This window comes from Sclerotinia sclerotiorum, genomic scaffold, assembly GCF_000146945.2.
Source record: "Sclerotinia sclerotiorum 1980 UF-70 scaffold_2 genomic scaffold, whole genome shotgun sequence".
Classification (NCBI taxonomy): Eukaryota; Fungi; Ascomycota; class Leotiomycetes; order Helotiales; family Sclerotiniaceae; genus Sclerotinia; species Sclerotinia sclerotiorum.
This window is the reverse complement of record NW_001820834.1, coordinates 600,683-617,548: the sequence shown is the minus strand read 5'-3', so window position 1 is coordinate 617,548 and position 16,866 is coordinate 600,683. Positions and strand designations below refer to the sequence as shown.

Here is a 16,866-nt window from a genome sequence, read left to right as displayed (position 1 = left end):
TCAGATCTTTTTTTGATTGACAAATAAGTCGATTAGAAAGAAATATTTACATTTTAATGTCGTCTTTTTTTTTGAGTACCTAGTTTGCTTGCTTGCTTGTGTCTTATTGATGATTTGCTCCGATTTGATATTTGATGGGTGAGGATTTCGGAAGTATGACTTATTTGTCTTTTCTTCTTCTTGGAGGTTGAAGTAGGTTTGGTTTGGTTTGGTTTGGTTTAGTTTAGTTTAGTCTAGTTTAGTTTAGTTGATGATGAGTGAGTGGTGAGTCTAGTTGAAGATAGTGAGGGATTTGTAGTAATTTAATTGGGATTAATTATTCAATTGGAGCTAGATGTTTGAATGTTGAGAGGTTATGGTTTAGATTATGTGTTGTGTGTTGTGTGTTTTATTAGTGAGTGTGGGTTTTTCATTAAGTAAATTAAATACTCTGTTTTCATTGAACTGATTGATATTCTTTCGTGTTTTTATAAATGGATTTGAGATGGGGTTGCTGGGAGGATGTGAGTTTATATAAGTGAGTTTATCTATGGCTGGGTGTGAGATGGGATGAGATGGGATGAGATGGGTGTTACGAGGTTTGCCGTCTAGATCACGTGGAAGTGCTCTAGGCTCTCGAGGTGGTTTATAACTAGGCTTCAAGCAGGGACTTAAGTAAGGGCAATGATGATATACAATTCGTAACTAATAGTAGAGTATACTAAATGATTGATCTTGAGCACAAAGCGCTATACAAAGGAAATCCATACTGAATATATAGATATTCATGCTCCCTTGGATCCTTTTGGATCCTAAGCTCCAAAGGCTCCATTGGATCCTTTTGGATCCTCAAGCTCCAAAAGCTCCAAGTCACGTGTTTTCTGACAGTGCGTGCGCATATGATCCTAAAGTGACCCAGATCACATATTAATTCGATGAAATCTGATCGCTTTTGCACAAGGCCCAAGCTCTCCCCTAATTAGTCAGTTGTTACTATCGTAACAATGGGATGAGGTTGAGTTTGAGTGTGAGGTTCAGTGTGTATGATTTATATTATGGAAAGAGATATAGATATAGATCTGAAAAGTAAAAAGAAATAGGGTGCTGTAGATGGGGAGGAGAATGAGTCTAAGCGTAATGCTTTATACATAAGTCAAGGTTAAGGTTAAGATCATGATTAAGGTTAAGCGAGAGATTCGCTTAGTGCAAGGGAGAAAGAAGAAGAATACTTTACTATTATATTATATTATATTATATTCTATTATATTTGTTACAACGGCTATCTTCTATGCCGCGTCACATGACTAAACCAAGGTAACGTGATTAAAGTCACGTTATGGACCGCTGAGGAACGCTGGCTGTCCAGGAACGTTGGCTGTCCAGGACCGCGCAGCGGTCCTGACTAGCCATAGGCATGAAGGTCTATATAATCAAGATGGATTCCCTTTGTATAGAGCTTTGTGCTCAAGATCAATCATTTAGTATACTCTACTATTAGTTACGAATTGCATATCATTATTGTCATTACTTAAGTCCCTGCTTGACGCCTAGTTATAAACCACCTCGAGAGCCTGGAGCACTTCCACGTGATCTAGACGGCAAACCTCGTAACACGTGTTTAAGTCACGTTATGGACCGCTGCGCGGTCCTGATTAGCCATAGGCATGAAGGTCTATATAATCAAGATGGATTTCCTTTGTATAGAGCTTCGTGCTCAAGATCAATCATTTAGTATACTCTACTATTAGTTATGAATTGCATTATTGTCATTACTTTAAGTCCCTGCTTGACACCTAGTTATAAACCACCTCGAGAGCCTAGAGCACTTCCACGTGATCTAGACGGCAACCCTCGTAACATTGCACTTCACTAGAACTTAGATAGTGAGTGATTAATATACAAGACCAATATAGCCTCAGTTCTGCCCTATCAGCTTCCCACTATTCCCTGTGTAAGGTCATTCCTTTTAACATATTATATTATATTATATAATTCTTTCAGCTTTTTAATCTTTTAGTCTTCTAGTGCGGATTTGAAGACTTATAGTCTGAGGAATTTTATATTCTGATGATTTTACAGGGGATGCGAAATGTGGGGGAGTGTGACGGAAACCCCTGCTTTCCTCTCACCCTTATTATATAAGAAACCTCAGGTACATTAACCATGTCCACACATGATACGATTACTCGGGGATTAGTATACGATTTAGGTGGTCTAAGGATCAGATCCGGACAAGTACTAGGTATCAATGGTTATCGGTAAAGTAAGATCATTGAAGGGATAAATATGACTGTCACGATTCACCATCACGTCGGACAAGTAGGGATCACGTGATGGAGCCTCTAGGAGCATAGGCTCCTCCAGGCTCCTGGAAAGGACCAGTATATAAACATTCATTATTTTCATAGTATAGGAGCTTCGTGCTCAACTTAGTTATCAATTAGTTTTCCTACATTCTACTTGATCTAGTAACGAATTCACTTCCAGGTGAATACCATTGATAAAGCCTTAACCCACAACTACCAATCCGACGAAACCTTAGGCAGCCGCTGCCTCCAGTACAGTATCGTTACAATGACTTCTTTTTGCCTAGCTATTGCGGCTAGGCTATTCATTTGTGTATATATAGAGTAGCTATCCCTACCTACAGGTGCTCTTCACCTGTAGATTCTAAGTTAGATACAATTGCTGGTCTATAAATACCCTTTTGGTCACAGGGAGATTTGTGAAGGTGATTTTTCTTTTATTTATCTTATTTTTGAGAAATATAATTGATTAATTAATTAATTAATTTGTTAAAAGGAATGACCTCACACAGGGAATAGTGGGAAGCTGATAGGGCAGAACTGAGGTAATATTGGTCTAGTAGGTTAATCTCTCTTCTAAGTTCTACGGAAGTGCGAAGCTCTCTGTAAGAGAGCTTCTCAATCTAGTCCTAACAGGACTAGTGCCCTGTGCACGTGCTACGCAGGAACCATTCACTTTAACATAATTGTATATTTATTGGAATATTTAGTAAAATTAATTTAATTTGTAAGTTTCTTTTGAGTCCAGCAAGAACTTTTTATTTGGATTTCTTTTTAGTTTTTTTTTATGTTTGTATATGTTACGAGGTTTGCCGTCTAGATCACGTGGAAGTGCTCCAGGCTCTCGAGGTGGTTTATAACTAGGTGTCAAACAGGGACTTAAAGTAATGACAATAATGCAATTCGTAACTAATAGTAGAGTATACTAAATGATTGATCTTGAGCACGAAGCTCTATACAAAGGAAATCCATCTTGATTATATAGACCTTCGTGTTCTAGCTGATCAATAGGATCAGTATGGCTCAGTACTGAGCTTGCTGATCCTCACTGAGTCAGTCACATGATATTGGTAGCATGTGAGCGTCTTCTTGTTACCCGGCGTAACAGTATATATCTTTTATTATATAGTAATTTTATAAATAATCGTTTTTCGTTACTAATATTCATCCATCCATCTATTACTTTCTCTTCAAATCAATCATAATCTTCTTAATATAAATTCTCAATTAACTTTTTGGTTATATTTTCATAAAAGTAGAATCTATAATTCCAACAAGATCTTTAACCTGGCTCGTTTTATTGGTTCGAGGTTTTTTCGGTCGACCTTTTTTCTTCTGTCTTGATAACCTCATCAATGGCTTCGAATTCATCTACTTGTGATCAGACAGTAATTGATATTCGACGAAACTTATAAAAATCTTGGAAGCTAAAGGTGCTAAGAATACAATGTTTTTGAGTCAAGTTATGTTTGTGGATTTACAAGTATCGTAGGAATCTGTAGTTATTTGTTCTTGGTCTATGAATTGCTTGAATTTGAATGAGGTATAAATCCTTGAAGGGTTAGTTCTTGTAGAAGAGATACTTTTGAATCTCGGGACAGACCTTCCATAAAAAGAAATTATAATACCCATTCACAGTAACTTGATCAGCGGGAATATATCGATGATATTTTATACATATCTACCTCTACGCCAGCTATTCAATACGGGCTCAGTTCGTATAGAACCCCCGACTTTTTAATAGAATATCTACCTACTTCCATAGAACTGAAATCCTTCGTCTAGATCTCTGTACTTATTAAATAAGCATTAATTAATCACATCTTGGAGAATCATCTCATTTCCTATTGCCTCAGGCGCTTGTAACCGCTTAATCAGCATTTTCGTCCCCAGTATCATCGAGGCTCATCGCGGAAATTTTGGAATAATTTTTCTTCTCTGCATTTCCTTTTCTTATACGCATCCTGCTCAACGATAGCTGGATTTCTATCCTTACTTCCACGAATATTCCGACATGGCGCCTATGTCCAGACTTCGATATTGGCGGGTTGTTGTTTTGTGGTAAAAAATGGCAAGAGTATGAAGATAAAAGCTGCAGAGGAGTAGCTTTTGAGTATTATCTAAAGCAGTGGAGTTTTCAAAAATTGGGAAAAGTTGTGGATAGTAAGTGCTGATAGGTTAGTATTGGGATAGAATATTTATTTGAGATGCTTAATTCTCGATTCATGGTAAACATTTATAAAAAAGAATGGTTTTGTATGACGAGTTTTAATTTGTTAGAATTTTGAAAAGAAGTATAGTTAGTATAGTGGCGCGGATAGCATAAAAACATCTCAGAGGACTTGATGGGACTTAATACGGAGTAGTCCAAGGGTTTTAAGAGCAGGATGAAACCACCTGCGAAAGAAAAGATAGATCAAACTTCTCGGGAGCATTGTGGTGTGTCATTTAAACTAATCAAGATCTTACAAAAAGTCGGATAATCCCGAGATTATATTGAGTGAATCAATGGCCTGCGTGCGATTGGAGGTATAAGTGTCTGGGAAGTCGAATATTGTTATTAACTTCATCTATTCTTGTTTAACCACCAGATAGATTCCCTATCATCTTTGAAACAGAGAGGAATTCGAGGAGCAGATCTCATAGCCCAAAAGACAACAACATGGGCTAAGTACACATGGCTGGCTGAGTAATAGCATCTGCTAATCCGTCAATCAAAAGGCACACTACCAATTAGTTTCGAGGTGAGTTGAGAACACACATCTTCTATATTTGTAAAGAAATACTGAAATAGGAAAGGGCAAATTTGAGCATATATTAGATCAGAGCCTTAGCGATCCATCATCAGCTACCAACCGCCTTCCTATTCATCAAACTAACTTCCTTCCTCTACCAATTAAAACCAACCCCCGCACCTTGCAAAAAACTTCCAGAAGGCATCTCCTTAACCAATAAAATGCTCAAAGTGACCCAATACCCCTCTCAAAGAAGCTTCAATTCTCTCCTCCACTTCCACTCCTCTCTGACCAGCCTCAGCGGCTTTGCGTTCCATCTCGGCCCTGGTTTGGTATGCAAGAATCTTATCCTGTAGCTTCTTTTTTCTTTCGGCAGATGCTGCGAGTTTTTCCTCAATTTTTCGATACTCGGTGAGCATTATTTCTTTGAACTCAGTGGAGTAAAGATCTTTGTGTGAGCTTAGTGCGGTGCCTGTTTTGTTTGTGAGTACTAAGGGGAAGGAATTTATTTTCATGGGTGTATTCGGTTCATCAAGATATCTTTTTGGGGTTACTGGCTCGACAGGCTTTCGGGCAAAGGTTGAAAAAGAGAAATTTGGGAGATGATTCTGACTGTGTGTTAGTTTTTCTCGGGAAATCAAGATAGGAGTACTTACCTTATCTATGGCAGCTTGTGGCAGAAAACCACTGTGGCTGTTGCCTGATGCTTTGACTGGAGTTATATCAAGCCGTGGCTTTTTGGGTATGTTTGTGTCTCTCGAAGCACTACCAGTTTGTGCATTGAATACCCTATCATTGTCTGTCAAGATCAGGCTTTGTGGTCTGGGTCTTTTGTGAGCTGAAGCTTCTTTCGCTGATGTTTTCTTTGCTGCCTGCAATTTCTGTCTTTCAATCAATTGGTAGACAATTCTCGATTCTTCCCTCGTCCATTACTCTGATGTTCTCTTCTTCTTTTGACTTCCCACAATCTTATCATCAAGTTCTCTACTTTCCTCATCCCCATCTGTGGAATCACCTTTAGATTCATCAGGATCAAAATCGTCAGAATCAGCATTTAGATGTTTATTGTTTCCCCATCCTTGTAAATTCAACTTACACCGGCCATCATGTATCCGAAACCAGATTTGATTGCAAGCAGCACCGGTTCTTTCTGTACCAACTCCTAATTCATAAAGCTCAATGGATACTTCATCGAATAAAGTCTCAATGGAGATTTCACCATTATCAACTCTTTCTTGGTATTTTTCCACAAGCTGAACCAAAACTTTCTCTTCCTGCTCAGTCCAAACCAAATTTGGATCTGTATTTGACGAAGTTGGATCCGGTTCGTGTTTCATTTTTGTTGAAAGCCCTGGGCTATGAAGAGAGGAGTCAGTGATATTGCTTTAAGAAAGTTACTAAAGATAAACATATTCAAACTGAGTGCAGCATTGCACGATACAAAAAAGATAGTGATCATTACTTACTACTGACCGTAAGGTAGGTAAGAAGAGGTTACAAGAGAGCGACGAACCATATTGAGGAAAAGTGATCTCGGGTGTCGGGTGTTGGACTTTTAGAAAAATAAAAAGGATGGAAGAAACAAGTTGAGGATTAAATATTAAGTGCCAAAGCTAGTCATACTAGTGGCGGGGACTAAACTTCAGCTCTCAGTGTTTAAAAGTTGAAATAGATGAAAGTTAAGTGAATTCAACGAATCATTAAGCTAATCAGACCTCAAAACCTGAGTGATAGGCCAAAGTCACAGCTAGCAGATTCTTACTCTCACTTCCAAGTGGATAAGTATAGTATCAATACTTGTAGGAAACCCAATCAACTCTCATTGTCATGCACTGCAACCCTGCCTGAATCTGTGCTCATCAATCAAAGCATTCATCACTACGATTTCAACTATGAAGATATCTCTCTAAATGCTTGCAAACTTAAACATGCGGCAATCACACTCTGCACTTACATCTAAAACTCCATCATTACAAGCTCTCAATGTGTCTACGCAATAACTCCAATTTCCGTTCGTCTCCATCAAGTTGTCTCTTCAAAGTCTGAACGGCCAGAAGGTTCTTCCGGGCCTCGTGCTCGTGCTTCTTGATATCGTCCCCTGCCTCCTGTATCGTCTTTTGGCATTCTTTGTATTCTGACTATAACCTTTGTCGCTCTTGCGTACAGAGATCCGCAAAGTTCTTCGAGAAGCCGAAATCAAGGTTTGATGATTCGGAAAGTGTTGACTTTGAGAAAGAAGTCATACTTTCGAACTCTTACTTTATGGGTTTCATTGTAAACGGTGTTGCCATGGGATTCATTGCAAATGATGTTGTTGTATGATTCGTTCGGGAAGCAATGACTGGCGAAGCTGAGTGAAAATTGTCGTTATGTGGGCTCGTCTGGCGTTGCCTTTTCCTTGAATGTCCTGTTGATCTGACTGACTCGCTTCTGCCATTCTTTTTCTCGAACCATGTCTTAAAAGAACAATTTTAGCATTCTATTTGAAAATAATACCAAAACTGAGCACATACCTTCACTTCATGGGGGAGCAGTTCCACTTTTTCTGCCAAAGCAGCTTCTGTTTCATTATCTGGGTGCTTGTTGATCTTATAGGCAACCTCAAGCTCGTCTTGCTGTGCTTCGGTAAGAACAATATCTAAATCGCGCTGCGCTTCTTCTTCGACGTATTCTTCCTGGATCTATTATTAAAGGTTAGTATTGACTGTGCAAAGGAGATAAACCATAAAAGTGCAACTTTCATTATAACCAAACTAATTGCGCTTGACTGCCCAGTGACTAGCACAGGCGACCCTTGTCCTTCTTTGAAATCCTCGAGCTTCAAGGTTGCGAGCGATCGCCTCCCATCGATGTTCAGCGAGGCGGCCGTCATATTTATTGTCTTCAAAGTTGGCTTTGTACTGCTGGTATAAGCACTGATCTTCCTGTGGCGTCTTCATTATATTTTCTTTCGCGAGTCCCTCCGAAATGAGCTCGAAAATCCTTTCGGAAATTTCTGGCTTCAAGCCTTCAAAGGAGACAATGTCGACAGATGGTAATGCTGTGAGGAAATGGTGACGCTCAAATTGCGACCATTCGTGTAGCGAGGATCCAGAGTTGAGTGATTCTGACTGATTGGGTTTTGATAAGGACATTTCTTCGAGAGTCATTCTTCGTGAAGAATAAGTGATCCTACACGAGTCCCATATAGACCCAATAGCCGAACCTTCACGGAACAGGATTATGCATTTACCTACTCCAGAGTATTCGTGATTAGTTGAGAAGAAGCTGAAAATTACCATTGTTGTTGAGAGAATTGCAAACAAATGATTATGCGGAAGCAACATGAGCTGCTGCCTGTAACACGACAAACGATGGATGGATACATGGCGATTAACATGATTTGAAGAACATGTATTGTAATTGCGAAACAATTTCGTGATCATACTTGTTCTAGCTCTGCTCTATTTAACCAAGAATTTTTATTTGGCTCGGGGTTGTGGGCTTTGAAGGATTTGTTACATATACTGTAAAGAATGGATGTGGGACAAAGTTATCGTCTGATAGGAGATGGATAGAATGTATTTGTATAGGTGAAAATATAATGGATGATAGAATTTCGCTGTTGCTTTCAGACTAAATTGCATTTAAATTTTTGCAATATTACTCTCGTCTTAGTAGGCATTGACGATCACCATTTTTATTGCCGAACATATTCAGGGGGTCAGTGTTGTCGGTATATTGTCGCCTTATTGGTAAATTTTGTCTGAGATTCACCACAACCTTTGCTTGTCCCCGCACCTTCGATATGGTGCTAGAAGTCGATATTGCTTTGGCAAATTAAACTCTTCTACAGTAAATAAGAGTACTGACCCGTATCCTCCTCCTTGATGAAACTATCAAGTCACTGACTATCCAGATCTTGAAACCATGACGAAGAAGCTCGGCCTTCAAGCGTTCTTACGAAGAGAGGTCATCAAAGCTAAGCTTCAGGTACCCGAAGAAAATGAAATTCCAAGCCTTTCAAAGAAAAATTCAATGCCAATTTCTCAACACGGAACCTACGAAGAGCCAGAAAAAAACACCTTTCGTGACATATTTGGCGACGGCGAAGAAGACTATGAAAGTCCCATGGAAAGGCTGAAAAGCTCAAAGATGCCTTTACCATTCAAAAATGAGCTGAAACCAAAGACCGAAGTAAGGTTACGGATTGAGGAACTCAGAAAGCAACTAATCGCTGTGATCGATACTTCTTTTAAGGGACTAAGTGAAAGAGCTATCATTGCCAGAGAGCGCGATCACCTTTTACGATCAATAGAGCGTTTAGAAGCCCAAGAGCGAAGAGAGAAAGATAATGCACGTCGAGGTATGCATTGTCTCGCCTGATATTCCGAATTTATGATATTAATGAATCTGATAGCTACGGGAAATGTCCCCGAGCCCGTCTCTGAATTTAAGAAAAGGCAACAGCAGAAAGAAATCGAACTGGTGAAGAAAGCCCTTGCCGGGGAAGAAGTAAGGCCCGCGTCACACCCTCATTCTTCATCTTGATCATCCACATTCACTAATCAAATTCCGCCCCAGAAGATTAAATCATCCACTAAACGTTCCACACGCGAACTTGATGACGATCCAGATGGCGAGACTCGAAAAATGTTAGGGTTACCATTGAAAAGACGCAAGCTCGAAAAGACAGGTAAATGGACAGATGATCTTCTTCATGCAATTCCGCAGCTGAGGTGTAAGGACTACGGAGTTGAGGAGTTGAAGGGAATTTTGTTATGCGGGGCGACTGAAGACCAAAAGGAATGGTTGTGGAAGTGGTTTAGTAAATTAGATGCGAAAGTCACCACCAATGGAAGGGTGAGGGGCCATGGAAAGAAGAGAAGTTTGTAAGGGAAAAGTGGTTGGCTGAACTTTTGGAAGGATTAGCATAAAGTCAAAGCATGGATTTGAGTGTTGCTTCGAAATAATACGGCGTGGGGCTCTTGCAGCATTTTATACTTATCTTACCTATTAATGCCCAGTACAAGCATCTAGTCTTGAAAATTGTACCTCTCCTCGATCGCTTAGCCCACGTATTACCTCCCGAAATGAACTGAAAGGTCTCGTATTAGCCGTGCCAAATAGACGAAATATATTTTCAGCCGTGAGGACAGAATCCGCAAAAGCGCAGCTGCCCATGTCTAAGACATAAATATCGTTAGTCAGATGTGAAGGTCAGGACCGCCAAGAGAATATTGAAGTCGCTCGAATCCAAGGAGCAGCAAAATAGTGGAAGCCCCTCGGCGAGATGGAAAAGCTTCGATGCTATCTAAAGACTTCAACCGGGAGGCTTGCTCTGCAAGGACTAAACAGGGACTGTTCTTGCCCGTCGATAAGTCATCCATAATCATGTCTGAGCTGCACGTCGTAGATACTTGTTGATCCGCCCAGAGACAATTTGTTTCCCGACAGTGTGAGCGTCCAGCAACCACGAGCTGTAAGCAATGGCATGGGGTCCAATGTTCGAAAACGCCAAGACAATTAGAGGAAGACTCGAGAACTGATGAGCTGCCATACTCAGACTTGCCTCCTATCAAACGACCTTGCCTTAGTACTGAATTCCACAACTGCAGCTCAAAGCATGACGTCCCATCAGACAGATTAGATGAAAGCAGAAAGACTATAGCTAAGGCGCATTATTGTTGACGCAAGCAGGGTGTCAGGCAACTTCGAGTTTTCAACAGTAACGATGATTCAGCCTCCCCCCAGTAACCTGGAATCACAATCACAACAACGACAGCGTGGAGAAAATGGAGGAGGATGGTCATGTCGTCAATCATGCAATATTTCGGAACTGTGGCAGTGGCTCATCACCGGGAGTGAGTTTATGATGAATTTCCAACACATTGGATCAGGATGTAAGGCTTATCATTAGATAATACTCCCAACTCATGCCGACCAATGAAGTGTAGGTCGATGGACAAGGATCGTGGGGTGCATGTGACTTCCTCATTTAAACATTTCAATACGCGCGCGAATCCACTCGACGCAATAGTCTACTGCGGCACAGGATTGGCCCCGCGATTGTTGTGTGCTGTAGAATTTCTATTTTCTTCATGGTGTATCCTGCAAACACTACAACTCTTCGGTTTATCAATTGTACAAAACACGTAAAGTGAATCGCTTCGTTTTCACTTTTAACTCACATCATTTACTCTAGTTATTAATGAATACACTTTTACTTCTAAACTTCTTCTGTTCCCTATAGCTGCCAAACTTTTAAAATCATTTTTTGATTAATGAATCTTGTCTAATTCATCCGCCACTACCCAAAAAATCCTATGATGGATCCTGAGCGCAAACCACTTACTAGATGGGGATCTAGAGAGCTTGCCAAGCTGAAAGAAATATTTCATCGGTTGGAAAATGGTAAAATGAAGGGAGCCCATCATGGATTCTGGCAGGAGGTCGCCGATGAATTGAACGCGTGCGGATACGATCGCCAGGCAGGTGCTATTTACGCCAAATGGAACCGTATCAACAAGAGTGCTCCATCAAAACAGGCAAAGAAAACCCCACATACCATATGGGACATCAGTGATAGTGACGGCCTCCAAAAAGAAGATGAGGAAGATGACGAGGATGTTGAAGAGGATGTTGCGGAAGGTGATGGTTTGCCTCTAGAAGATCTCAAGGATGATGATTCCATACCGTGGATGGAAGGAAACAACTGGTCGGAGGAAGAGGATGCTATTGCGTTCGAATGCATTAAGGGCCAACGAGAACGTGAGAAAGCACTGAAGCTTGAAGCAATTACGGCAGATGAAATGTGGCGCATGGTATCAAAACGTCTTGCTGATCTAGGGTTTTACCGAAAATGTCCAAATGTTTGCAGATATTGGAACACTAAGGGAAAAGAAAAGCATAACTTTGATGCAAGAACTCCAAGCGCCATTGAAAAGGCCCAGGGTGAGGCTATTTGTGTTTCTGAAGAACAACCTAAAAGGGCTGGGAAGCCTTACGGTGTGAAATCGACATTTCGCCAGGACAAGCCCTCAAGTTTGATTCTTGAAAACCCAACTGAGAACTCTTCCCAGGCAAGTGCAATTTCCGTATTTTGGAATGATTTAAGGGTTGTTAACGTTACTTTTCAGCAAACTAATCCTACTGCCGAGGCAAATTTGAAAGGTGCACAGCCGTTAGATCTTTCACCCCACCAGCATGTCATTTTAATGGCTCAGTATTTAAAATACAATCACTTAGATAATCCTGTGATGAACAAACTACAAGAAGAAACTGGATTGAGCAGGGAACAGATCAAGGTAAAAATGCATCGGACGAGTCACTGTATTACTGCTAATCAAGAGAACTCAGGTGTTCTATCGAACACAGAAAGCCACGGACAAGAAAGGAACAGAACCTCACATGCAAACGGAGTTGCTAGCTGCTAAAGAAGTTTCCATACCCATTCTCGGTAAGCCGGAGCTTGGAGCAGCTGGATCGAAGCGTCACCGTACCTCAGACATTGGCTTTCAATGTCACGAGGAGGAGGAACCGACTAAGAGAATGCGCCACAGCTTGGGGCCGGGGGAGTTGGTCAGGAGCCAGCGTGTAGTTCCGGTTGATTTGAAAGCTCAAGTAAGCCGCGCTGCTTCATATCATTTCAAATATAGATGTGCAGCACATACCACGCATTAACAAGAATCGAGAATTCTAACATAGAGGTTTTAGGAGGAAAGTTCGGATTATCACCCTGCGGTATCAGTACTGAGTGTATCTTCTAACAACAATCCGGCGGTATCGACTATCGAAGTCCAAGTACCTTCTCTCAAGCCTGAAACACAGCAGATGGATATTCAAGACCACACATCTCAGTTGAACGATCATTTGGAAAAAGAGCGACAAATTCAATTGCGGAAAATCCTCGAAGCTGAGATACATCATAATCAGCTGGAACTCGCTATCAGGGCTCACAGGGGAAGAGCTGCGGAGGAAAACAGGCTGCTTCAAGTCGCTATTGACGCCCACAAAAAAAGAGCCATTGCTGAGCTTGAAGCTGCAGAGGCGAAAGAACTGGAGCTTCAAGAACAAAAGGAAATCATGAAAAATGCTATGAAGAAAATGTCGTTCGTTAACGCGCTTCTCGATCCGCCAGCCTGAGAACAGTTTTCCTTCTTCTATTATGTCCATGTCTATAGTAGTATTAGTAGTAGTAAATTCATGAACGATTTGGTCTAACTATAGCCAATGTCTATATCTATATTCTCCGACTTCTTCTAAGATGGAGCCATGTTGTTGACTATACCAAACATTTTGCATTAGTAATACAATCGATATTCGTGATATCATTCATTAAGCTTATGTAGTCGTAGAATTACATGACCTGTTTTATAAGTCTTCAAAAGCTTCTAATAAATCATTCATCTGTGGCATTCGGCATCTAGACAGTTGAACTCAATGAGGGATGATATCATTTGGGTGCGCATAGAGATCACCCAGGATAACTGTAGAAAGTGATTACTAATCACGTCACGCCTTATTCATCAATCAGTGACGACATGACTTCACTTCGCGTCAAAATCAATTTACGCGTCTCATGCACCAATACCGATCAGAAAACTCATTTTTAGTTTTGAGCATTTTATGTTCAGCGTCGTACAATTTCTGTTTGAATTTTCCCTCTATGAACTCCATCCCATATTAAATTTCAAGCCTAGGAGAAATCTAGTCGGGGTTGAGTTGCAATTGTTTGTCGGCCTGTGGTTTCGTGAATAGCTTCGCCGTCACAAACTTTGAATCTTCCATGGAGGCATATCAGCTAATTGTGTATTTACGGATCTATTGACTTAAATTTTTCGCTTTCGTAAGGCGTCCGGGGGTCAAGCTATCGGTTACTTTACTCTGTGATTATTGCTGATCAAGCAAAGCCTAATTAAAGCAATAAAGGCTGAACGCAATTGCTCAACCGCATATCCAAGAGAACGTTTTTCCTTCAACCATGAGTTCAGAGCCTAGCATGAGTGGCTCACAAACACCTACATCGAAACCACGTAGCAGTGTTCCATCTTCCCCTCCTGAGGAGTTGGGCGCTGAGGAATTGTCCGATTTCGACGTGAATTTTGCCACCGAAGAAGGAAAGAAGATATTTGAAGAAGAGGAGAAGGCACGCATAGCGAACTTCAAGGCCGAAGAACGAAGACGAAAGGCAATTGCGAGGAAGAGAACAGAGCACAATGAATCGAAGGCGGAACGGGAGGCCAAAGCTAGACAACTAGATGAACTGCTAAGCAAGAGCGCCGCATTTGGGGAAGTGCTGGTAGGGAAGACAAGGGTCTTGGGACGTGTTGGGAGTGGGATGGATGGGAAAGCATTGGGGGAACATGATTTAACAATGGCAGAACAACCTAAGTGTATGGTTGGTGGAACGATGCGAGAATACCAATTAGAGGGTTTGACGTGGATGTACGAAATTTGCATACAAGGAATGTCTGGGATCTTGGCAGATGAGATGGGCTTAGGAAAGACAATTCAAACGATTTCGCTTATTGCATTGCTGAGAGAGAAGGAAAGTTATCTGGGTCCGCATCTAATTGTTGCACCGCTGAGTACACTTTCGAACTGGATTGAGGAATTCCAGAAATGGACCCCTAGTGTACCGGTTCTGTTATATCATGGTACGCCACCTCAACGAAAGGAACTTTTTCGCACGCAGATGATGAGGCATATTAAGGGTGGTCGTCCTGATGAAAATTTCCCTGTTGTCTGTACAAGTCCAGAGATTGTTCTTCGAGATCATGCGGATCTTTCGAAGATAAATTGGGAGTTCATCATCATTGTAAGTCATATATTCGTCGTACGATATGATATCTCATGACTGACGTATAAGACAGGATGAAGGCCACCGGATGAAGAACTCCGAGTCTAAACTGTTTCAAACACTGAGGACCTTTACATCTGCTACACGTCTTTTGATTACGGGAACACCATTACAAAACAATCTGAAAGAGCTGTGGTCATTACTGAACTTTCTTTTGCCTACAATATTCACACAATGGGAAATGTTCGAAAGTTGGTTCGACTTTAGTGATTTACAGGATGAGGAAGGTACCGAGGACTTCATTGCCGATCAAATGAAACAAGATCTAGTCAAAAAGATGCACTTGATTCTTCAGCCATTATTGTTGCGACGAGTAAAGGCTGATGTCGAGCATATGCTTCCGAAAAAGCGGGAATATGTCCTTTATGCACCGATGACAAAGGAGCAGATGGAATTGTACAATAAGATTGGAGATAAGACTGCTGACCTGCGGAAGTATCTGGAGGAAAAAGTAGTGGAAAGATTGACAGGGGGAAAAGCCATCGAGAAAGAATCGAAGAAGTCAGTTGAAACTACAGTCAAAGATGAAACAAATCTGGAAGGCTCCGATAGCGAAGACGAGAAACCACTGGCGCATCGAATCAAAAACAAAAATGCCGCTTCGGAACCTACTCCAATAATAAAGAATGCATTCCAACAAATGATGCCGAAGAGGAAGCCCGGCAGACCGCCTAAGAATAAAGATGGTGCTCTGTTACATGCGCCAGTAGAAAAGGGAAAGCCAGGCAGGAAGCGCAAGTTAATTGAGGATTCGCTTCCATTACCAATTAGTAAGTCCGCAAAGTGTAGCCGGACTGCATCACCAGCTGTTAGTGTTCGCAGCAGAGATTCGCGGGGAAGAAAAGTCTACGAAGAAGCCGATGCATCTGAGGAGGATAAGTTGAGTGATGATGAATTCGAGACAAAACTTGCAGCAGAGTATGCTAAAAAGGAGGAGGCCGAAATCAAGAACAAGAACGGGAATGAAGACGAAACGGCGAAAATCCTTGAACTTGCAAGAAAGGAGATTTCTAGTAAAAAGTTGGGAAATCCTGTTATGCAGATGAGATTGGTTTGCAATTCTCCTCTAAATTTTTATAACCCCTGGTCGGCAGGTTCTGTTATTCCACTGAACGAGACTCTGGTGACTTCGTCTGGGAAAATGTTACTTCTCGATCGACTTCTCCCCTCACTCTTTTCTCGTGGTCACAAGGTTCTCATTTTCTCACAGTTCAAAACTCAACTCGATATCCTCGAAGACTACGCACGTGAATTGCGAGGCTGGAAAGTATGTCGAATCGATGGAAGCGTTGCGCAAGACTTTCGTCGCCAACAAATCAAAGAGTTCAACGAGGACCCAGATTTCAAACTATTTCTTCTTTCAACCAGAGCCGGGGGACAAGGTATCAATCTGGCAAGTGCTGATACAGTGATCCTATTTGATAGTGATTGGAACCCACAACAAGATCTCCAAGCTCAGGATCGTGCCCACCGTATCGGCCAAACCAAACCTGTTGTCGTATTTCGTCTCGCTACCAAGGGCACTGTTGAAGAAAGTTTGCTCATGAGTGCCGATGCAAAACGTAGATTAGAGAAATTGGTTATCAAAAAAGGAGGCTTTAAAACAATGGGACAAAAAATGGATACGAAAGAAGGAATGAGTGCGGATGCATTGAGAGCGTTATTATTAAAAGATGGCGAGGTATACATGTGCAAAGAAGGCGACGAGATTCTGACGGAGGAGGATTTAGATACATTGTGCGATAGAAGTGATGGGGCTTATGAAAGAGCGGAGAAGGGTCTGGGAAATAAGGATGCCTTTAAGATCGTGGAGACAAAAGCAAGCGGGTTAATGACTGGCATGGATGAAAAATAGATTTACGATATTTAGATGTGGCTAGTGTACGATTGAGGAAATTCTCTGGGTTTATAGAGATGGAGCTAGTGGATACAAGTGCTGCAGTCATTGTTTGTAAGATATTTGTATAACGATACCATTGAAAGATTACCATTGTATCATGAAATA

The 16,866-nt window shown here is 41.2% G+C and overlaps 6 protein-coding genes across 6 annotated transcripts; 3 read left to right on the top strand and 3 right to left on the bottom strand.

The window, feature by feature from the left end:
- Positions 1 to 5,229: 5,229 nt before the first annotated feature.
- Positions 5,230 to 6,536, bottom strand: SS1G_01322 (predicted protein; the record flags this gene model as incomplete). Its single annotated transcript, XM_001597078.1, has 5 exons — positions 5,230 to 5,628; positions 5,677 to 5,842; positions 5,954 to 6,035; positions 6,117 to 6,376; positions 6,487 to 6,536. 5 exons carry the CDS (start codon positions 6,534 to 6,536, stop codon positions 5,230 to 5,232), a joined length of 957 nt encoding a protein of 318 aa, XP_001597128.1.
- A 506-nt stretch (positions 6,537 to 7,042) lies between these two features.
- SS1G_01321 (predicted protein) lies at positions 7,043 to 7,144 on the bottom strand (the record flags this gene model as incomplete). The annotated part of the gene is made up of 1 exon (XM_001597077.1): positions 7,043 to 7,144. One exon carries the CDS (start codon positions 7,142 to 7,144, stop codon positions 7,043 to 7,045), a length of 102 nt encoding a protein of 33 aa, XP_001597127.1.
- A 347-nt stretch (positions 7,145 to 7,491) lies between these two features.
- On the bottom strand, positions 7,492 to 7,892 carry SS1G_01320 (predicted protein; the record flags this gene model as incomplete). The annotated part of the gene is made up of 2 exons (XM_001597076.1): positions 7,492 to 7,701; positions 7,770 to 7,892. The coding sequence occupies 2 exons, from the start codon at positions 7,890 to 7,892 to the stop codon at positions 7,492 to 7,494; spliced, it is 333 nt and encodes a 110-aa protein (XP_001597126.1).
- A 1,037-nt stretch (positions 7,893 to 8,929) lies between these two features.
- SS1G_01319 (predicted protein) lies at positions 8,930 to 9,895 on the top strand (the record flags this gene model as incomplete). The annotated part of the gene is made up of 3 exons (XM_001597075.1): positions 8,930 to 9,365; positions 9,420 to 9,514; positions 9,584 to 9,895. The coding sequence occupies 3 exons, from the start codon at positions 8,930 to 8,932 to the stop codon at positions 9,893 to 9,895; spliced, it is 843 nt and encodes a 280-aa protein (XP_001597125.1).
- Positions 9,896 to 11,328: 1,433 nt separating this feature from the next.
- Positions 11,329 to 13,144, top strand: SS1G_01318 (predicted protein; the record flags this gene model as incomplete). The annotated part of the gene is made up of 3 exons (XM_001597074.1): positions 11,329 to 12,306; positions 12,359 to 12,622; positions 12,716 to 13,144. The coding sequence occupies 3 exons, from the start codon at positions 11,329 to 11,331 to the stop codon at positions 13,142 to 13,144; spliced, it is 1,671 nt and encodes a 556-aa protein (XP_001597124.1).
- Positions 13,145 to 13,982: 838 nt separating this feature from the next.
- Positions 13,983 to 16,716, top strand: SS1G_01317 (hypothetical protein; the record flags this gene model as incomplete). The annotated part of the gene is made up of 2 exons (XM_001597073.1): positions 13,983 to 14,819; positions 14,875 to 16,716. 2 exons carry the CDS (start codon positions 13,983 to 13,985, stop codon positions 16,714 to 16,716), a joined length of 2,679 nt encoding a protein of 892 aa, XP_001597123.1.
- Between the last annotated feature and the right edge of the window lie 150 nt (positions 16,717 to 16,866).